The following is a 23,569-nucleotide window of genomic DNA, read 5'->3' as shown; positions in this document are numbered from 1 at the left end:
TAAAGATGCTGTTATGGAAAGCCTGTTTGGGGATCAGTGCAGTCACAGCTCCCAAGGGACTTTGCCTCTCGCAAGGCAGCTGTGCCAGATGGAGCCCATGAGGCAAATGCATTGGGAGGGGAGAGGCCGCTGCCCTGAGAGAGAGGGATGAGCTACAAGTTCTGCTATAAGGGGGTGGAGACAGGAGCCCTGTCACCTAAATGCCCCAGGAGAGACTGAAAGAGGTTAAAGACACAGCTAGCCCTGAAGCGGGGCCAGCCTGAATCCGGGGGCACGTTAAATTCACAGGAACACACTCACATTCACAAAAATTAACTTAAAAATTCTGTGGCTGTGGAAGCACTGGCCACTACAGTGCAAGAGCTTTGCTGTTAAGTTGTCCTGGTTTCATGGGATAAAATTTATAGAATCAAGTTTCTGTTAGATTTTTGTTTCAGTTTGTGGCCAGCCATGGTGATCAGGGCCACTAGCAGCTAAAGCCAGGGCAGGTGACCCAGGCTGGCCCGCAGGTGTATTCTATATCACTAACACCAAGTTCACTACAAAAGGGAAAGCTTGCTGGGGGAGGGGAGAGGATGACTCTCTTTTGCTCTCCTCTCTTCTCTCTCTTTCTGATTCCCAAGGACAGGTATTCCTGGAAAAACCTGCTGCAACTCTGTAGCTAAGTATAATTTTGTGTGTTTTGTTTTATTATTGATATTGGTTTCTTTATTTTAATTAAATCTGTTCAACTTCAACCCACGAGTCTGCCTCCTTTTCCCACTTCCCTTCCTCAGTTGGGGAAGGGACACGGGGTGAGAGAAAAACTGTTATTGTTTAGCCCCGGGTGCGGGCTAAACAAAGACAACATCTTTTCCTTTTAACTACCTTTAACACTCTCATTCATTCAGAAATGCGTTCCAGATTGTTTCATTGGAGGAGGATTTGAACGTAAGCACCCGGCCTTTCACTACTCAGGGCAACTGGAATCGCACCGCACACATCATATACGCCAAAGAATAACAAATCCGAGGCCAATCACTATGGTAACGCTCCACTTGCCCTACCTGAAAGCATCCTCAGATCACATTTGTCTGGTTTGGACTGTTGGTGACTAGGGAAAGGTTTTGCCTCAGTTCATCCTACCGCTCGGTGTTCGCTTAGGACATCCTGACTGTAGCTAGAAGCTACACAAAGCTCTGGAGGGCGTAACTGAGGTGGTCCTGCTAAATTCTCTCTGCTCTTTTCTTGTGCATTTTGCTCAGGGCTGGCTCTAATTAGTCATAAAAGAAGTATGAACATGCATGAAGCAATTAGAATTATATCTTAAGTCCTCTTCCACATGCATTTCTCTAACAACACAAATACAGAGGCTACCCCCTTTATCCTTCAAATAATATTTTAATAGAAATACAAATACATAGCTATGAAAATCTTAACACCTACTATCAATATGAACACGACACCCTCTTCTTTCTTCTTTCTTCTTTCTTCCTCGGGAAAGCACCCCTGCTTCCAGGGTATCTCCACCTGCACCTGCAGATCTAGGAGGAAAAGGGAATACTGAGTAAATATCAGTCCTTGTGCGTGTTTCACTTGGCAGCATGCACAGCAATTGTACTTCTATCCGGTACTATAAAATATGGCCTGAAAGGCAGACGATAACTTTCTCAACAGAGAAAGAGAGTTTTTCCCTTAACGTATCAGTATCAGCTTAAATGTTTAAATCCAGAAGTAACAAATTCCACCTGCTCCACTCTGAGAACCCTATTTCCAGAAAGAAGGGTTGCAAACAAAAATTTCCCCCATCAGAATCTGGTCCTTCTTATGTCCTCTTTCAGAAGAGGAAGCACAAACCATTGTCCAGCTATGGACATTAGGTCCAGCACAGCCATATTCACTAGCTGAGTGTACCTGGGGAGTACAATGCAGAGGGGATGGGGAAGGATACGCACAGAATTTACAGAGTTCCTACCAATCATTCCTGAAGTGCATAAGGACTCCTGTTGCAAGTGTAGATGCTGCCAATACAAGCAGACAGATTTACTCAAAAAAATCTAACTAGAAAGTAGCAGAGGAAGAAGCTGCATCATCAGCACCTTCAAATCTATGTCCTAAGAGCGAGCCTGGGGCTGAAAGCAGCAGTCCCTGAAAGGTGAACTATCCCTTACACCTCCATGGGATAAACACGCCCGGAAACAGAGAGCTGTACCGACTGTCTCTCAAGAAAAAGAGTGGGAAGGGAACAAATGACACAGCCTATACTCATTTGCAATGATGTATCTTAGTGCTGAACTAAGTTGCAGCCTCTGACTTCCGGGAGGGCTCACAAATAGTTGTGCTTCTCCTGCTGCTCCCAAAGAAAAGGGGGTCCCTCTCACAAGTTGTCAGGTATGAAGACAATTAGTCTTCTGGAACCTAAAAACTACCCTTTGAGTGAGCATCAGCTGTTGGAACAAGTCCAGAGGAGGGCCACGAAGATGACCAGAGGGCTGGAGCACCTCTCCTGTGAAGACAGGCTGAGAGAGTTGGGGTTGTTCAGCCTGGAGAAGAGAAGGCTCCGGGGAGACCTTCTAGCAGCCTTCCAGTACCTGAGGGGGTCTACAGAAAAGTGGGGGAGGGGCTTTTTACAAGGGCAAGTAGTGACAGGATGAGGGGGAAGGGTTTTAAACTGAAAGAGGGTAGATTTAGATTAGATATTAGGAAGAAATTCTTTCCTGTGAGGGTAGTGAGACACTGGAACAGGTTGCCCAGAGAAGTTGTGGATGCCCCCTCCCTGGCAGTGTTTAAGGCCAGACTGGATGAGGATTTGAGCAACCTGATCTAGTGGAAGGTGTCCCTGCCTGTGGCAGGGGGGTTGGAACTAGATGATCTTTAAGGTCCCTTCCAACCAAAACCATTCTATGATTCTCTACAGGCAGCTCTTTGATGAACAGCTGTGAGGGAAATAGCTCCTTGCAAGACCTGCAAGCTGCACCAGCTTCTCCTCTACAATGGATCCCAAGTACTCTCTGTGTCCTCTTATGTCTCCCTCATCCGTGGACATGTAGGTTTTTCCTTATTTACTAAGTTTGTGAATTGTTTGGCCTCAGATGTTCTGCTGCTTGTTTTTCTCATGTATTTCAGCACACGTATCAGCAGACTGCTACAAAATTTAATTAGTGATCTGAGGCGCAAGGTTTGGACTGCTACCCAATTTCGTCAGTTTGGTGGGTTTTTTCCCTGTTACATCAACAGTCACCTCATTACTGAGTATTTCCTTCCTAGCACTGTCATGCTCCAGAAAACATATCTCTGGACTTTGTCTCAATATTGTGACATCCAGGTTTCTGACACCACTCCCAGAACCTCAGGTTTTATTTACTCACAGAATTTAAACCCTTTTCCACATAAGAGTAATTAGCCTAAGCATATCTATCGAAACATCTTGGTAAGTATACTAAGAGGCTGCACAAGTATAATATTTTAACTCAAGGCACAATCACGTACCTACACTGCAGACAGTAGCTAAACTATTCTGATCTCCCCTTTCTCTAACAGTTTCAGAGTAGCTGTCTCAGTAATCTCTAAAAAAATGTAGCATCTCTTCTTACCAGGGGACTTGCCGTCGTCAGAACTGCGTTTTCTTTTCCTGCATGGAGGTTTTACAGATGAGTCTCTCTCTTCCACAGAGTCCATTCACAGGCTCCATTCCCGAAGTCAGCTGTCTCTCTGCTGTCTCTATGATGGTGGATTCGCATATAACACTAGTAATCTCCTTAAAAACGAACAATCAAAAAAAGAAATAAAACCAAAGATCACTCAACATTTTCTTGTAATTACTTCAGGGACAAAATAATAACTATTCTTCTCCACTCCAAAAGGGCATCTAACAAGTGGTGAACACTGCCGAGACGGTTTACATAACAAGTGTTTTTAACTCAGAATTAAGGTTGCCAAATTGAAACTCAAGCTCTTACAAAATGTCCTATTAAGCAAAACATGAAATCCGAAAACTAGAATATACAAAGTTAGGGTACGTGTCCTCACAGTCTGAGCTTTGCCCTCAGTTATCAAACTAGCCAGAAGAACTAAGCTACAAGAAATCCAGGTGCGCTCAGTGTTACCAACATGTGTATTAGTAAGGACAGATGTAGCTCAAACAACTCGTCGGAGCTGTGTGATGCAAAACCACACATGGGAGCTGCACGTTTCTGCTTGGACATCTCACCCCACCCAATTGTTAAGACATTAAATTATAATGTGTTGCTTGGTTTTTGGAGCCCTCTGCTGCCGCTCCATATATATCTTCCAGGCAACCATTTACTGAACTGGGATATTTCCATGGTCACGTGGCAAAAATCTGTATGTTAAAAAAAAAAAAAAGCTAGCCAAGTTGTGTTTCTACTCCACTGCAGAAGTAAAGGCCCAAAGTTAAGCACGTGGAGTTCACCTTTGGACAGAAAGATGTTCTCACTATCACCTGTTCTAGAATATTCATCTCTTCTGCAAATATCCTAGCAATCAGTACCCTAAAGATGAATGATTGTCCAGAGCCTGCACGTTTCCTTCTATTAAGGAAAAAAAAGCTTTTGAAAAATGGTATGTGGGAGTTTACGGAAGACAAAAGGACATCACACTTGGTAATAAGATATTAGTAATCCCAAAAATCACACTCTCTGCCTTGAGTCTGTCGTTACTCAATGTTCAATAGATAAAAGGCAATGTGTATGCACATTAACAGAAATACATACACATTCTCTGACAAAGTTGTCTAATAATATTCAAAAAGGCCTGTGCGAATATAGCAACTGAATACTGCAGGGAGAGCCAGTTCCCCCCAACACGCCTCCTGCACTTGCTAGATACCCACTTTACTCCAGTAGTTGTTCTTTCAAGTGTGTTGTCTGTCTGTATTGCATTAGTACTATCAACAAGGCCATGTGAAACCCATTTGGCGAGCAATGCCTTTTGTCTAACGTGAGCCAAAACTCCTTCCTCAGCATAAAAACAAAGAGAAGGAAGGAGGGCTGTAGTTCACTGCCTTCACCAGCTAGCATCCAAATTTCTCAAGTGATGATCTAAACCTCTCCATTCCTGGTGACATTTACATAATAATAAGCTCTAGAAAAATGAGTAAGCAGCCTTAACCAACTAGTGAGAGAAGGGAAGATCTCTCAAGTAAGCATCCTAATTTGGATACTCCACAGGACAACTGTTCTCGGAACAATTCCACAAATTTCGTTCTTTAAAAAAAATAAAAGAGAAAAATGGATACACTATGAACCGAAGAACAGTATCAGACAGGGGATGTAGAAAACAAACTGCACTGTTTGATAAACAAAAAAACCATTCATATTGGGATAAGCATTATTAAGAAATTATTACTAGCCTACAAGCTGAAAGAAGCCTAGAAACTCTGATTAGCCATTCTTCTAGAAAGGACCTGGTCATGCTGCAGGGCCCGGTAAGGCTAATGACACCTTGGGCTGCACGGGGACCTGCATGGCCAGCAAACTGAGGGAACTGCATTTCCCCCTCACTGAGGAACGTGTACTTGCAACGCTGTGTCCAATTTTAAGCCTTACAGTTGTGTGTGTGGAAACTGAAGAGCAACGATACCAGACAGGACTGCTTTCAGATTCCTTTTTATCACTGTGTTTGTAGGATCTTACACACCAGCTCTTTAGTAATCTAATATAAAAACAGCAATAACAAGATTTTCATCCCAATACCATCAGGCTAGCCCCCACAAATCTGCTTCCCAGGTTATCTCTTTTTTTTTAATTTTTTTTTTTAAGTGAACATGCTTCTGACCATGGATTTACCACATCTGTGGACAGACTCTGCACTCAGGCCTAGTACTCCTGCCATTTCAGAGTCCCAAACGTTGTTTGGCGGAGAATCAAACAAAGCTACCAAAGCTGATGGATGTGAAAGTTTTGCCTTTTCACTTCAGTTACTGAAAAATGCCAAATCTGCTGCATCTCACTGGTTACATGATTTACAGGACAGCGACTGCACTATACCTATATCCAGCTGGAACCGTAATGAGAAGCTAAAGTACTAAAATAAACAGCTGACAGGAAGGGGGTTTGCTGGATTAACCTTCACCAAAGAAAGCAAGAGTTTCAACCTTCGCATCGGTATACTGCCGAGGACACTGAACAAAACAGGAGGCAAATTCCTCTTGGTCAAGTTTACAGAAATGCTGTATTTCCACTTTAAGAAGAAAAGAAATACTTCTTAGCAGTAGGAGTGGAATAAAATACACCTGTTAAAGGCCAAAACCTGTAAAAGTCTACGACAGGAATTTACTGAGGCTAAGAGGACAACGCTGCATCTGAACTGTTGAATGTACTAACTCTTTTCATGTAAAGAATTGCTCTTTACTTTGCTATCTTTTAGGAAACCAGGAAAGCAGAATAAAGCAGAATAAAGTTAGAACCTAAACCAGCTTCCACTTCATCACCATGAATACACCCGCACTATCTATTTTTCCCATGCAAATGAGCACCCTAACTTGGCCAACACAGGCTAATGCATCTCATGCTCATTAACGTGGGATACTTTTTCATTCCCTCTTCTTTTTTAGATCTTGCTTTATCAAGCAAACTCTTCACTGACCATTAAAAGCTTAATTAAAGCAGCCTTCAGTTCTTAAGCACGCAAGACTATTAAACAGCTATCACTCCAGACCCAGCATTACTATCCAATACAGTTATCTCAAAAGAGATCATGTTTTCTCTCCCTTTACCCCTTACCTGGCTCTCCACAGGTTCCACTTTCACCACTTGAGATTTGGGTGGTGGATTCATCTCATCAGCGAGCTGAAATACTGCTTCAAGATTTACTTCGGTGTTGTCTCCATCAGATGTATTACACATCGAGTTGGAGGGCAGAAATTCTGCTGGGTAAGGTGACTGCACTGGAAGACTCTGGGGGAAACAAAATACAGTAAACTTTTATATCAAAAAATTACAGTGACAGGATGTGTATTGGTTCTGTAAGGCATCAGCTGAAGTGTTTGTTTATCCAAAAGCCTGAAAGATTGTTATTTTCAGTCAAAACAGCAGGTTTAATTAAAAAAAAAAAGAGGCTACTACTACTTTGTCTTGTTTTTCATTAACCACCTTACTCTTGGCACACTTGCTTTCTTCTGTCCACTGACTATCCTGGAGAGAAAGGAAGGTTACTTATCAGTAGCTGCGTACTCCCTCAGATGCATTGGCTGCATGCCCTCTGCATTGCAGGTGTAAGGACACCCAAGCATTCAAACCACAGACTTGTAGCCTTAGGAGGACCTGCGGGGGTACATTAGAACCACTCCCTTCACATGTCACATGTGTGATAGAAAATGATAGAGCAAATCTACCTGCCTTCAGTTCTTCTAAAACTCAAGCATTCCTGTTGTGTATAAAACCAACACAAACCGCAAGATTTTTAAGCAAGAGAAAAAGGTACATACGCTGTGAATGTGCATATGGACAACACAGTTTGAGGAACTCAGTTACCTACCAATAACACCTTTTTCCACTTCAAGTAATTGTCCCTATACACATCCACACAATGGGTGATTCCTAGGGATGCTCCAGTGCCAAAATGAACAGCAGTTCAGACACCTATGAAAACAAATACTGTACAACTGCCCTGTCTGCCACAGCCTCACATCTGGATGCTCCTGTCACAACAGTGTCCCACAAATGCATGACTCAAAGACTACAGAAATCTGTCTAAAAGCCCTCTAGATCTTCAGGTCAGAAACACTTCTTGAAGAATCTGTAGAGGCTGCCTTTGCCATCATGCAAAGCAGCTTTGAACTGAAATATTTCTCTGTAATGACATCACAAGATGACAGGATACAGTCAGCAAACCAATGATAATGTTTTCAGTAGAATTCATCTAAATCAAAGAACGTTTAAAGCAGAAAGAAGACAATGCAGAGTTTTTCAAAAGCAGCAAGTCCTACCCAAGGGAAATGATAAATCCCATTTTAATGGACAGTGTCTGTACGGCTGTTTCTTCTGGAGATGAGTCAGAGTTAAAGGACATGGAAGAGTATTTTCTTCTGACAAATCCAAGTCATATAATGATGTTGAACAGAAAGTCAGGTATATTTAAAATACAATCTTCTTTTGGAAGAGATCTGGTATGAAGGATTAGTCCTTAGCACCTGAATATCCTCAGACCTTCTAGCTGAGGTAATGGTTAACAAAAAGCTACTTCCATAGACGAATAAATTAGAGAACAGGAAGCCACAGGATCACCTACTAGGAAAGCCATATCAGATCAAATGCCAGGGAAGGACTAGGTCTCTCAGCAGCATGAGCATCAGAAGGCCCTGAAAAGAGATGAGATCCCTTCCTCTGGCTGTATGAAGTCAAGTCCTCTTGTGGATTCATGTAGATGTGCCAGTCTGCAGATAGCCATAAACTGTGGAAGGTGGGGGGGAAAGAGAAAGAGAGGGCAAGAGAAAACCTGCCATTTCAGAAATGTAGGTTAAGCCAAGTCTTTTCATTAAAGGCAAGCCACCTTTATTTTTTTATGATATACGTTTAAAAATAGTTCCTTGCATTCAATACTTTTTTCAGTTGTATTTTTTAAAATATTAACAAGGTGTTTCACTTTTGTTGCATTGCCTGTTTGTCATCTCAAGTAGCCAGGATTTTAAGTAAGATTTGGGTTACCAAGTCAACTGTCCAGGGAAGAGATCATCCCTGTCAAAACCAGCAAACAAACAAACCCACACTGCAACTTCTTCTGCGTCTTCTTAGGGGACCTCAGCTTGAAGCTGTTGTAACACACATCATCTTCCTGGACGCGCTCTAGGATCTCGTACCCATTTCCAATAGGAGAAAGTGCCCACACAAAGATGCAATTTAAATCCTTTTACTTTATCTAGAGAAGTTAAGGCAGGGAAGGATGGAAAGGAGGCAGCAATAAAACAATGAGAAGTGATGAAAGATGGAGAAGTCAGGACTCAAAAGACTAATAGGCTGCTGTTCATTTGAGCTCAAGAGGAAAAATGGTCTAATTTAGCAAAAGTGGTGAAAGGGAAGATGAGCACTGCACTTACAAGATTAGCACAGCATATACAGGTAGTAAAGCACAACCACAACTTTTCAGGGGCTGCTACGACCAAAACAGTGTGGCTGGAGTGCTTGGGCAATCATTCAGAATTCGTTCATATTCCATTTCATTCTGAAATTATATGGCTGATTATTATTCTTATTACAAATAAAAGCAAACCACTTAGACCTGCTTTTAAAGTCAGGAAAGTTTCTCTTCTCCTTTCTTCTCCCACATTTATTTCTTCCATTTCCAGTTACCTCTTGCTCCAGTTCCATGAGGAAATACTGACAGCTTAATACCAATGCTAATAGCAACAATCAAATAGCAGGGCTGCTAGTTAAAAAAAAAAAAAAGAAAGGAAAAAAGAAAAAAAAAGGAAAAAAGAAAAAAAATATCATTAAAATCCAACATGCAGCCTTGGTTCACACCTGTGATAAAGCAGCAGGGAGATGCTGCACTAATGGTTGTGAGTTGCTGGAACTGCTGTTGCAGAAGTTAGAAGGAGTTTTCTCTCACAAGACTCATTCCTATCCAAGGATACCGGTTCATCACACTGATCCGAGCCCCACTTCCAGAGAACCCAAACGAAAAAGAGCAGGAAGCTCTACCTGAGCTCCCAGTTCTGTAACCAGTTGCAATGAGAGTGTAATACAAATCTCTGAAACCTTGATTTCAGAAACCCTGACAAGAGATACACCCTAATCAGCCACTACGTGTGGCTATAACCATGTACATCCCCGTGCCGCTCCATGCAGTAATTCTCTGAGGCTTCTTCTGGAGAGCAAACCGCAGGCAGACAGACATTTATTTACCCGCCTTGTCTGCCCATGTTCCAGTCAGGGTCACCTAAGACCTTGAGCACGTCAGGTGTGTCCTGTACAAGCCCAGCAGCTGGCCTCTAAGCCACAGGAAACTGTACTTGGCTTAATCTCTCCTAAACTTCAAGTGATGCTCTCTGCAAGACTCAGTAAGGACTAGCATGAGGTTTCAGCTTTCTTGGCCAACAGTGCCTGGTTTTCCTTCTGAGACCACCAAGCGCTGTCTGGATCCAACGGAAACAGGGCTGATAATCAGCTTGCTGATACCCAGTGTGCTGATATGGCTCGCTGTCTTCTCGACTGGTCCAGTCACTTGTTATCCAGCACCAGCAGTTTCGTATAGACTTTGCCAGCGGTATCTAGTAGGCCACAGTGTGATCAAACAGCCTCAAATGCTCTGCAAACCACCCTTCAGCAGCATTGCATTGAACTCCTGCCACTGCTGGAAGATACTGAGTGGAACGATACCAGGCAAAAGTTCTGATTTTTTGTGAAGAACGATAAAAATGCTTAGTCGGGCAGGGCTGACTGATTTCACTGCTTTTGAGGATTTGTGCAAGTGGTTACTGATGATCAATACACAGGCAGGGCAGGATGATCAACGCTGTAGCTGGCTCCAGCCCTCAGAAGAAGTCTGGGGAAGTACCCACTTAGCACAGGTAAACATTATTCTCCACAGCTCAGTGAGAACCACAAGGCAAACTGTTGTCTTTTGTACCATCTGCACAGTCCTTATGCATTACAAGTTATGCATTACGCTGTAGCAGAAAAGGAAGCCCTTGCATTTTTACTTCAGTTCTTTTGACATTTGATAAGCCAGGCCCTCCAAATGAGATGCAGTTTCCACCAGAATTATATAAAGCATTTACAGTAAGTACTGTAGTTATCTTTAATAAGACATCTCTGAGGTGGGGCCAACTCCAAAAGTCAACTTAGTTCTTCTCATTCGCCAAATGAAACTCAGGACTGCAGAAAGCTGTCTGGCACAACACAGTGGAGCTGTTTCACAGTAGTTTCAGAATATTAAAGAATCTCTCTTTGTCCAGGCAAGGACAGTCTTCAAAGATAAATGCAGACTCGTTAACTAAAATGAATTCTCGTGAAGTCAAGCAAAAAACTATACAGAAACACTCCACAGAGGAGGACAGCCGCTGTGCTGCTACCCTGAAACCTAACTTGAATTACAAAAGTACCTGTTTAATGTTCAGTGGGTCTTTGAAATAGATATTTGTAAGCCACATTACTTTCACTTTCTCAAGCAGATCACTTTTCAAATTTATATCCTTCACTCCAGAAGTCCATAAACCTACAGCTCATTCATAGAGTCTCCTCCGCTTTCACCTCATTTCAATAGGCTACACTCACCTGGTAACAGCTGCAGGGGGTGTATGTCGAAGTTGTAGGACCAGCACAGCCAGTTGGAAGATCTGTGTGGGCAGCTGGGGAACCCTGCAGTGCAGCTGCAAGAATTCAAACACAGTGATCAGACTTCCAGAAGCTGCCTTTGGTATGCAGAGTTCTACTGCTTACTTTGACTAAACATTTCAATAATCACACAGTAAACTCAATTCCAGAAATGTATTATTACCTCCCAAGTGATTTTAAGACAAATTCCTTCATCTTAAAAAATACTTATTCTATTCTATGTGTACATATATTAAAAATATATATTGTAAAATTGATATACACACACATTGAAACTCCATAAGCACAGTCTTTTGTATCTTAATATCACCTTTTTCATTTGGCTGCTCAACTTTCTCATCACAACTTACCACAGAAAGTGGATTCACACAGGAAGAGCCTAGATGTTCATACACACTGAAACTAAACAGTGATTTTATTCTAAAAAGCAATTTTGTACACGAGGCAGTATTCTGCAGCCACTTTTTTGGAGACACGCAGAGATAATTTAAAAGTAAAGGCAGTATTTGCAGGACAGATAATCTTTAAAACCTGCAGTCATTCTGAGAGAGAGAGACAGAGACAGAGAGAGAGAGAAATCCTTGGGGAAATCAAATTTAGTCCAATGTTCCTAATAAGTAAATGTAATAAGTATAACTTGAGATGGCAAACAGATCAGATCAATTTCTTTGCAATGCTTGACACTTCCATGAGACAGCTGCTACGCTAACCAATATGGTTTTTTAATGTTTATACCTATTGCCCTTTTTAATATGATGTTGCTCAATTTTTGTGCCCTTTTTTTGGAGCAACAAACACGGGAGCTAAACAACACAGAAAGAGCTAGTGGACACCCTGCTAAAGAAGCCTGACTTACGTGTATGACTCATGTTACTTCAAAAGCTATTTCTGAGCAAATTCCTGATGAAATCTGGATATCATTCAGAAGAACATTCTATGACCTGTGAACATATTACAATTCTAGATATTGCAAAAAACCTAAACGATATCTGGGTTTCAGTCACTGGAAACTCAAAAGTACGGTTACAAACCCAAGAAAACCACCAAAGAAAACTTTTGAAGGGCTACTGTAAAAACAATGCAAGAGAGCAATGACAAAGGAGAAATTTCTTGTAACCTGCTGGAGTGATTCTAAGGAAAAACAAACACATACTACAAAGAACCTATTTGCTAAGAAAAGGAAAGGAAGGACCTGAAGGGAAAAAGTGCTTGTGAAATAGCAGGTAAGTGTAAAACATGAAGTCCAGATCATACGCTACAAAAAGCTACAAGTAAAATATAAATGACAGTATTCTTACAGTTAGTAGAGCTTACAGCAGAAGCAACTCATTAAGCAAACAAATTGTTATGTTTGTAAATCAAAATGAGGAGAATAAAAATAACTCTGTAGAAGACTAGACTGATGACTGATTCTGAATGGTTCTGAAATGCAGAATGTTGCATAAAAAGAATGGTTTACACCCACAAGAACTCTTTTTTTGCCACATTACAGGATATGGCAGTGACTGATCTAACAGCAACAACAACTGCATCTGTGGAAATCTCATGGGAGACACAAACGTAGCCTTAACGGTAGTCAGTTAAGAAGCAAATCCACCATAAGATGGAGGCCAATTTTATATAAGTAGCACTCATCACCCACAGTCACAAAAGGAGGGTCACCATAGATCCAAACCACTTTTTAAATAACACTGAAGAAAGCAGTTACTGACGGGCAGTCTTATCAAAGGCAAAGGTGTCAATTCATTTGTAATAGTCTTGAAATGGAATCAAGATTCAACAAACACACCTGCTTCACTCACATGCTTTTGTCCTGCCCTGTTAATTGGAGAGAAGACATTTCTAAGCTCTTTTGTCTAAGATACAGTTCATCTAGTCATACGCAGAGGAAACCACCAGCTAAAGCACATTCTGTCATCGGCTGTTACGAAATATCTGACAGTGAACACAGATCTCATTTGAATACTAAGGAGACAGGGATGAACAACATCTTATGGAATAAACTAATATTTACTGAATAAATTAAGAAAGAGATACAGCCCCTTCCATTGAACAAGATGGAGCAGTCCCAAAATAGATTTGGCTTCTGCCAAACAAGAGACATACTACTGCCTATACAAGCTGTGGATGGAAAACTTCACACCCCCTTTAGGACACAATATGCGGAATACAAACACTTATTTAGGAAAAGGGAATTGCTGTCAGCAGGGCTATAACCAACCCAGCAACGGACCCCCAAGAACAAGCAGAGATCAATGAAGAGCACAGTTCACAGAACAACAAAAGGACTGAACACTCTGCATCCCAAATACTCTTGCACAGAAGTCGAATGACCATATTTCAAACATGCTGCAAATATCTTTGGATATCTAAAGAGGTTGCAAAGAAATCAGGCAAAGATGTCAATACTTTTAAAGGAAGCTATTTACAAGTATGTTAAGAAAAAATTTATAAGCAAATACAAGTTATAAATCTGAGAGCTGAATAAGAAAAATTAGAAGGAAATTCAATGGAATAGAGAAGTAGTTGACTCTGGGTAGTATATAACAGGGAGGAGTCAACAAGACTTCTTTTTGTTTAGGAGAAGTCACCCTTCATTGCCCTCTTGAAAGACAGACCTCCAGTAGGTAAACAAGCATGGATAACTGTGATCTTGCTGATACGATATTTAGATTTCCAAAAAGTTTTTAACCAAGTCATCATCAGAAACTCCTACGAAAACCAAGCAACAACAGCACAAGAGGGAAGGCTGTACGTTTAAAAAATAATCTGTTTTAAAGATAGCACCTAGAAGATAGGAATAAACTGTCACTTTTCACAGGTAAGTGAAGTCACCAGTGGAGGTCCCCAAGGACCTGCACTGGAACTCATGTTGCTCAGCATTTTAACAAAGAACTTCACAAATTGAGTGAGTGAGCAGTGAGGTGATGCTTGCTGGTAACACCAGGTTATTCAGGTCAGAAACGAGCAATCACCTATGAAGATGTGTTAAAAAAAACCTTATGAGTTTTCCAAAGCCGCTACCCATCAGATAAAGCTCTGCACTTAGGAGAAATAAACTAATTTCACACAGAAAATGATGGGTTCTTAGTTGTCAATCAATAATCAGGAGCCAGACCTTGGTATTATAGGAGATAGCTTCAGGAACATACCAGCTTGACACTCAGCAGCTGTCAAAAAAGACCTGTACTCCTGCACTCCTCATTGGGCATTACTGTCAGAGGAAATGATGAGCTCTATGGACACTTGGTCTGATCAAGGCTAATATTCTTATCTCCAAAGCAGACAACTATTTATTAGAGAACTATTGAGGCACTCGCTAAATCCTTTTTTCTGGAAAAATTAGATGCGTTGCATAAAAATAAGCATGTGAAATTTAACTGAGCTTTAGTTTGTTGAAGGGAAGAGTTGCTATGTTCTGAGTTTCAGAAGTTTTAGGGAAATTTAAAAAAAAACAGACACACCTCCACCCCCAAAAAATAAGCTATCACGTGATTTTTCCAATTCGAGGTAAGGGTGAGGAAAAGAACAATAGTTTGCTTCAGCTTCTCTTCTGAACAATAAAAACACTTAAGTGAGACCGAAAATTTTAGCAGAAACATTTTAGACAAAAGAAAGGAGTCAATCACTACTTTCTAGTCTTCAGTGCATAAAAATACCACAACGTAAAGAAGCTATGCAAGAAAAAAAATTGAGATATGAAAATCATAAGAGCAGAATGAAATATTCTACACAATACTTTTGACTGATCTTTGACTTTGAAAACTTAACCTGGGAAAGCATGAGACCAAGGACTAGTATACTACTTTTCAACAAGTTCTCAGTGCTTTGGTATCATCGTCCTAGTTGTGCTTAATTCAAAAAAATATGAAATTTAGCCTAACACTGACTAGTTATAGACAAACGTTTTTCTCCTCGCCCTTTCACCGCAACAGAGAGGCCCTCTGGAAAATCACCAGGGGATGCTCAACATCTGGAGGAAGGACAGGAATACCAAACAGAAAATCTTTTTGCTTTAAAGGTCTCTCTTCCTTTTAGACTTTGCACCTTCTAGCTCATTCTCACTTCAGGTATACGCATGACACAGCATTGTAGAAAAATATTGCAAAGTATCACTTTTAAATATCTTTTTGAAAAGCAAGTGGAGAAATTTTTTTCATACCTGTTGGATGGTAGGCTTGTAAGTACTGCACTGAAGATGAGTAGCTGCTGCAATTTGGAGGGGAAGCGGCAACGCTTTCAGACCCTTGCTGACTCGGCAGAACTGAGGCAACAACAGGCTGGAGTGTGTACATGACCTCTGTTGGAAACAGGGAAATCATAAAGCAAGACTTTACCAAACTGCCATGCGGAGAGCTCATAGCCAGCTAAGGGAAGGGCAATATCAAAATCCTCCAAGGGGCTTTGAAAGTACTTTATGACAAGTCATTCCGTTTGTCAAGAAACAAAATTCAAAGCCAACTTTTTTCCAGCCAGCTCAACTAGTTCTGTTTAGACTAAAACATCCCAAACTTTGCCATTTTGTTATTTCCTAGATGTTCCTTTTCTTCTTCTCTCAGTTTCCTCTCTCAGTCAGTTATTATTTCGTTCAATGGTATTTGCTCTTATACCATGACAGCTCAATTTCTATTAGAGCCTGTGGTGACTTTGTTGAAACACTGACAGTAACACCGAGAACACCTACGCTCATGGAATTCCTATAAGAACTACCGCATCTGTGACTTTTCCGCAGTGCCGGAAGGCACTCAAGGCCGCTCAAGGCTTCTCCTCAGGTCCTTGGGCTGAACCACCACACTTGCTGTATCAGCTGCAAGGAAGATGATGGTTAACACGCGACCAAGGGCATGGGAAGCAGGACTGCTCTTCTGGTAGCAGCCCATGGTTTGATCAGAGTAAGAGCGCTGCAACACAAGATAGTCACAAATTCCTTACACAGCAACAACTGCAATGCTCTCAAGCTTATATGGAATTTGTGGAGTAATCCTCTGAGAGCCCAGACTTGTCCTGGAAAGCTCCGATCCTCTCAAGGAGGGTTAGAAAGAAAGAAAACAAACATGTTCTGGGCTTTTCAACAATAGTATTTTCTATTTAGCTCTCACCTACTCAGTCAATCCTCTTTAAAAGCTATCTAGCTTGTAATTCTTTTTCAGGAGATAACTGACAGGAATCTTACTACCAGGTCTTTTCTCCTTTGCACAAAGCTGACACGACGCTCTGGTTGTCACTTCACATGACCCATCGGTTCACACAGATTTAATGAGAGATTATTAAGCATCCCTACTGATGGGCAAGGAGGAGTAACGTTCATCTGTAGAGCTGTGGCAGCTCCACAGAGATCAGGAGAGGGTGTTCTTAGTGCAGTACACAGCGGGGACTGTATTGTAGACTACAGGCAGACTGAAATGGAGGTGAACCGCCGTTGCCCGTGCTGCTGGCAGCAGGTCTGCCTGCATGAACAACCGTTTTTCTACACTGGGTGAACTGAGCGGCCACCAGCAAGGACAGGTAACCCTCCTCCCTACTCCCAGGGGAGTGCCCATTTTCAAACCCCAGGCCACCCAGCGCTTCCCAAACCCTCCGCAGGCCCACATTGCCCACTCCCTCTCACCGGGCTTCTTGGCCTCACCGAGCACCGAGGGTGGCAGCAGCGGGCTCCCGGGCAGCGACGTGCTGAGCAGCCGCTGGAAGCGGTTGGGTGGGCGGCTGGTCACCTCCAGGCCGGCCGCCAGCTTCGCCTTGTTGGCGCTCGTCAGGCGCTTCAGGTGGACCAGGAGGTCGGGGCGGCCGCGGCGAAAGTGGGGGCTGAGGAAGTGGTGCAGGGGCCTGGCGGAGCTGCCGCCATCGCCACCATCGCCCCCTCCCGGGGGCCCCGCAGGGCCGGGCCCCGCCACGCTGCCCGCCGGCCCCGGCAGCACCTTGCGGAAGCCGTACAGGTTGAGCTGCCGGATGAAGCTGCTGAAGTTCTTGGTCTTGAACAGCTCCGTGGCTCCGGCCGCCCCTTCGCCAGCTCCCGCCGCCCCTTCGCCGGCCGGGCCCGCGCCCAGCAGCTCGCACTCGAAGAGCGGCCCGTCGATGAGCAGCCCCTCGCCGCGGCTGTCCCAGCGCACGGAGCGGACGCTCGGGCTGCTCACCAGCCGCCACAGCTTGGCGGGGAAGGTGTCGGGGCTGATGGCGGCGGGCAGCCGCAGCTCCCCCATGGCGCCAGGGGACGCGGACGCGGACGCGGTGCGGGCGCGGCGGAACGATCGCGCTCCAACGGCCGCCGCGCTCGGGCCGCTCCCCGGCCCCCGGCCCGGCCCGCGCGCCGCCCGGCACGTGCCGCCTCACGACGCGCTGCTGCAGCCCCGCCGGGCCCCGGCGCGCCGGTGCCGGCCCCGCACCCCCGCAGCGCCGGCGGCACCGCCAGCCCCGCCAGCCCCCTCTGCCCCCCCAGTGCCCCTCAGCTCCCCCAGCCCCGACAGCCCGCTCAGCCGCCCCCGGTCCCCTCCGCCCCGCCAGCGGCTACGTGGTCCCTTCGGCCCCGCCGTCCCCTTCAGCCCCGGCAGCTCACCTCGGCCCAGGCTGAGACCGGGGCTCGCAGCGGCCCCGGGGGAGGCTCGGGGTCCCCGGACCAAAGCGGGCGCGGACGCCCTGCTGCCAGCCCGGGCCCGCGGCTACAGACGCGGCAGAGCGGGGAAAGCGCGTCCTGCCGGGGCGCCCGGCCTCACCCACCGGCACGGAGGGGGCCGGGCCGGAGAGGGCTGCGGCCGGAGCGTCCCTGCGGTGGGAATGAAGAGCGGGGCTGAAGGGCCCGGTTTCACAAAGGGAATTCAATTAAATCCCACCGAGTAATAACCTTGAGAAGAGGGTGGTGAACGAGGGGATGATTTCTGCCCATCATCGTCACTTCTTCGGGACAGCAGCACCGTGAAGGGCTGCAGATCTGCCTCCTGGTACTGATGGGGAGAACATCGGGGAAATGCGGTGCTCATAAACATGATTCACGACCCTAACTTCATGTGCACCGTGATGATCTTTGAACTGACGAGTACCATGGAACATGTAACACTCAGGGAAGAAACGATGAAGTTATGGCACATGTTGGAAATTGTCAGCTTAAAGTTCACTGTCAGTTCACAAAAGGGAAAAGAAAACGAGTTGAGAAGGGATTGGGTAGCACAAGGGGAGAAAATCAAGGCTTGGTCTCAGCTGAAGAGTCAGGGAATCCCCTCACCTCACTCATGACTCTGAAGGAGAAGAAAGTACTTAAGCTGCAAGCACTTTTGAGCTTTATTTGCACACGCCATCTGAATGCTGCAGACAGGCAGCTCCTGCAAAGGGCTGTGATCTCTGTCCCCGGGGAGGAAAGCTCAGCATCTCTGGGAGAGTCCTATTCCATAGCACAGCAGCTCGGGAAGGAGGACACTGAAGACAGCGGGAACGGTGTGTCGTTCACCCAAGCTGGTGGCTCCTTGACCTCTATCTTCACGTGGGCGTCTCTGTTCTTGTTCACGATGCCCATGAGAAGCTCAGCATCGTGGCCCCTGATGAGAACCACAGGCTGACTCAGACCTCTGGGCTTTCTCAGCTGTAAAGAAACAAACACAGTGAGAAATGGTCCAGAACAGCCTGAAACAAGGACTATCCCAGCCCCCTGGCACATCTGGTTCCTCCCGATGCTTCTTGCACACACTTCGGAGACTGACTGCTCCCCCAAACTCGCACTGTCCCTCTCTGAGGAAATCAGATGGAAGTGCCTCCTCTTTTGCCAACTCTTCAGCATGGGTTTCTTCATTTCTTCGGATGGTGCCTCCTCATGCACAACTGGACACTGCTCAGTATCTCCTGTGCTCCTTTTTCAAGCCCCTGTGCAAAAGTTCTTCGTCTCTCCTCTTCCACGTGGTAACTGCCAACAACACTGGCGAGTGTTGCCTTTGCTACAGAAATGCTTCCTCTTCTCTCCCTGTGAGACCCACCAGTGTTCCTCCTCTGCCCTCTGTGACCTTCAGGACATTCTGTTTGTTTCTCCTCACACCGGCACTTTTCCACGACGATCCAGGCAGCCTGGCACAGGCTCAGCAAGTGTCCGAGTCTGCCCTCTCATCCAGACTGACCTGAAGCAGGGTGGCCATCTGACCCACTAACCACTTCCCATACCCTTACTGAGCAACCTCAGCATCACCTCGTGGGCTTGCACTCGCTGCTGCATTTCTCTGGCATCACAAATTAAGTTGTAAGGGCATGATACACCAGAAGGCTGTGCTGCCATCCAGCGAGACCTGCACAGGCTGGAGAGCTGGGCGGAGAGGAATCTCATGAAGTTCAACAAAGGCAAGTGTAGGGTCCTGCACCTAGGGAGGAATAACCCCATGCACCAGTACAGGCTGGGGGTTGACCTGCTGGAAAGCAGCTCTGCAGGGAAGGACCTGGGAGTCCTGGTGGACAACAAGGTCACCATGAGCCAACAGTGTGCCCTTGTGGCCAAGAAGGCCAATGCTGTCCTGGGGTGCATTCGGAAGAGTGTGGCCAGCAGGTCAAGGGAAGTTATCCTCCACCCCCCCCCTACACTGCCCTAGCGAGGCCACACCTGGAGTACTGTGTCCAGTTCTGGGACCCCCAGTTCAAGAAAGAAAAGGAACTACTGGAGAGAGGCCAGCGGAAGGCTAGGAAGATGATCAGAGGACTGGAGCATCTCTCTTATGAGGAAAGGCTGAAGGAGCTCGGTCTGTTTAGCCTGGAGAAGAGAAGACTGAGGGGGGATCTTATCAATACTTTCAAATACATTAGGGGCTGGTGTCAAGAGGAGGGGGCCAGACCCTTCTCAGTGGTGCCCAGTGACAGGACAAGGGGCAATGGGCACAAACTGAAACATCGGAAGTTCCATCTCAATATGAGGAAAAACTCCTTTACTTTGAGGATGGCAGAGCACTGGAACAGGCCGCCCAGGGAGGTTGTGGAGTCTCCTTCTCTGGACATATTCAAAACCCGCCTGGACGTGACCATGTGCAACATGCTCTAGGGGAACCTGCTTTGGCAGGGGGCTGGACTAGATGATCTCCAGAGGTCCCTTCCAACCCTAAACATTCGGTGACTCTGTGATTCTGTACTCTCTATATACAGTATTTTCGGTTATGATTTTGATGAGAGAATAAAGAGTGCACCTACAAAACTGGCTGAAAAAGATTGCCTGTTTTTTGGAGAAGAGGACAAGAAAAAAGGAAAGCCTTCCTAGACTGGGAAAAGGACTAAAAAGGAGCAAATGACATTTAATAAAGGCAGATGTGATATACTACAGATATGAACAGAGGTCAGTGTAAAATGCAAACAGGACATCAGGGTTGTGGTGGAGCCAACAGTGCAAGGCTGTTGCAGAAATGGCAAACGTTATGCCACTAAATACTAGCAGGACCATCACGTGAAAGTCATGGGAGGTAGCTCTGCTGTATTTCCTTGGGTGAGGCGTCTGATCTGTGGAGACATCCAAAGCAGAAAGGCAAGAGGATGGTTTTAGCTGGATTTTAGGGCAGCTGGGTGCAGGCACAAGCCGCATTAGCACTACAAGGGGGAAAGGGTGATACTGACAAGCTGACTTTCTCTGCACATGCTTCTGTCACCAGTGGAAGTTCCTCCTCCACCAGTGGAAGCAATCCCTGTGCAGGACTTGAGCAAGCATCCCTTCACGGGCTTGAGACAGTTGTGCTCTGGGTTGTGGCCACTCAGGACTTGAAGACCTCCAGGCTCAGGGATCTCACAGCCCCTCTGGGCAACTCACTCCAGAGCTTCATGATCCTCACAGGGATGGACTGAGACATCTCCAAGCAACAGACCGTGAGGTCTCCTAGAGATGGACTCTAACATCCCCGAGCGATGCATTGTGACCCGGCATCCGTCACAGCTTGTATCCAGGTGCCGAGTCCCACCCAGCCGGCTGGTGCCCACACTCCAGCTGAGCAGTTTGCGAGTCTGGAGTGCTGAGCCCAAACTCAGTGCGAGTGTCCACACGGGAGAGCTTTTCTTGCAGCTCTTGGTCTTAGACCCCAGAGCCACCACAGAATTAGCCCAGGCCCTGCCAGGTTCAGGCAGCCGGGGCACCTGGAGGCACACTCACGGCAGCAGAGGTGAGCTGGGAGGGGACACCTCACCCTGGGCAGCTGGGAGGGTTTCCTTCTTGGGGGACGTGGGCATTTCTTGCAGCCCTCCCCGGGCCAGCCCATGACTGGGCCCTCTCCTTCTTTTCTAACGTGACAGGGGCTGCTGCAGCGCCGGTGCGAGGGAGCGTCTCAACATCCCCAGCTCCCCCCAACCCACCGCAGCCAGTGGAGAGCATGTCCACAGAGCTGGAGGACCGCTGTCCCATCTGCCTGGACAGCTGGGAGGAGGCCGGCTTTGTGATGCTGTGCCTCCACAAGTTCTGCTACGCCTGCATCCTGCGGTGGGCTGAGAGCAAGCCCGAGTGCCCCCTCTGCAAGAGGAGGATCTCTTCCATCCTGCACTCGGTGCGGGCAGACGATGACTACAGGGAGCACGTCATCGCACCACCCACGGCACCATCAGTCATCGTCCGCCGGCGGGGAGCAGCTCCTGGGCACGCAACCGCCCACCGCCTCCATGGGCCTGGAGCACCCCACCGGCGGGCTGCAGAAGGGGTGCCCAGGGGTCCTGGGAGCGGCTTCCAGCCCCCAAACTGGCTGAGCCAGCTCTGGGGCAACCTGCCGCTCTTCCAGACCCTGCAGTCCTGTGTCCGTCGGGAGTTCGAGGAGCTCCTCATGGATGCAGGGCTGCGGGGCGGGATGCCGGGGGCGTCCCTAGAGCGTCGCTCGGCCACGCTCGAGCAGCAGTGTGCACGTGTGGCTGCGCGGCGGCGCAGGGCAGAGGCCGGCCATCTGCCTGGCGGGCAGGACGCCCGTGCTGCCGGGGGACGGGAGGGCAGCCCCACGGGTGCCCCCGGCCCCGCTGCCTCCCGACGAGGGTCTCCCAGCCCTGTCCCAGCCCCCTCGGGCAGCCCTGGGAGATCCAGCCCAGAGGAGCTCCCCACCGCCTCCTCTGCTGCCGTAGGTGGGGGTCTCAGCAGCTACACCTCTGCTCCCGAAGCCATCCCTGCGGAGCGAGGAGAGCCCCAGGAGGAGCCAGGGGAGGCAGTGCCCGGGCCCTCCACTTCCACCCAGGGCAGGGCACACTCCCCTAGGGGGCCACGGCGACCCCCAAAGAGGAAGACCAGCGGCTCCGAGGCCTCTGAAGCCAGCAAGAGGCCAGCACCGCCTCGCTGAGCCTGGGCGGTGCCTCGAGGGATGGCCAGACCATGACCGGGCCACCAGCTGGGGTATGCACCTTTTTTGCCTTTTTGCCGGGAGGCGTGGGGTGCTAACCCTGAGGGGTCCTTCTACAGGTGCCAGGTGCTATTTTGTTGTTCCCCCCAAAGGCATGCGCTGCCCAGCTCCAGGCCTCCATCTCTGCAGCTGGTCCCGGGGCAGACGTTTCCAGCCGAGGGGTCTCCAGGGCCAGCCCGTGCCCCACCGCTCGTCACCCCAGGCCTGGCCTCCTCCTCACCACACCCTCTGCCCCCACGTCCTGGGGCTCTGCTCTCCTACCAGCCTGCACTGCTGGGTTCAGCCTTGTTACAGCGGCGCCCAAATCCCTCCTCCTGTGCGCAGTCATGACCGGGTGCTGCTCTCTGCGTCACCCTGGGGTCTCACCCTGCCACGGCAGGAGCCCCGAGAAGTTCAGCAAGGGGAAGCGCCAAGTCCCTGCACCTGGGGAGGGACAACCCCAGGCACCAGCACATGTGGCCGGCTGACTGGCTGGAAAGCAGCCAGGGAAAGGTGACCATGCTGCTGCCCTCAGGCACAGGCTTTCTTCCTGCTCTTCTGGATCCAGCCTTGGCCCTGACATTTCTTCTCCTCCACTTGGAAAGGACCCATCTTTGGCAGATGCTCGGCAGATGGATGCCAAGCAGCTGAGGACTCTGGGATTGTCCAGCTTGGAGAGGAGGAGGCTGACGGGGGACCTCATTGCTCTCTACAGCTGCCTGAGGAGAAGTGGAGAGGGAGGTGCTGATCCTTTCTCCCTGGGATCCAGCGACAGGACGCCTGGGGATGTTTCAAAGCTGCGCCAGGGGAGGTTCAGACTGGACATTAGGAACCATTTCTTTACCAAGAGGATGGTCAGACACTGCAACAGGCTCCCCACAGAGGTGGTCGATGCCCCACGCCTGTGTCATGGTTGAAGGCTGGGCTGGCTATTAAACTGATGGCAGATGCTCTCTATTAACCCTTCTCCCCCTCAGAAGGGGAAGGAAAAAAGGGAGAGAGACTGTCAGG

At 47.2% G+C, this 23,569-nt stretch overlaps 1 protein-coding gene across 1 annotated transcript; it reads right to left on the bottom strand.

Annotated features, from left to right (window-relative positions):
- Positions 1-1,950: 1,950 nt before the first annotated feature.
- On the bottom strand, positions 1,951-17,470 carry LOC137675891 (heat shock factor protein 5-like). The gene is given in 7 exon segments (XM_068422177.1): positions 1,951-2,000; positions 3,573-3,654; positions 3,656-3,736; positions 6,723-6,896; positions 11,214-11,308; positions 15,436-15,640; positions 16,796-17,470. Coding segments are annotated over 7 exon segments (1,362 nt in total).
- Positions 17,471-23,569: the final 6,099 nt, after the last annotated feature.

The sequence above is a fragment of the Nyctibius grandis genome, chromosome Z (genome assembly GCF_013368605.1).
Source record: "Nyctibius grandis isolate bNycGra1 chromosome Z, bNycGra1.pri, whole genome shotgun sequence".
NCBI classification, from domain to species: Eukaryota; Metazoa; Chordata; class Aves; order Nyctibiiformes; family Nyctibiidae; genus Nyctibius; species Nyctibius grandis.
Note: the sequence above shows the minus strand (reverse complement) of the source record. Positions and strands in the feature narration are given on the sequence as shown.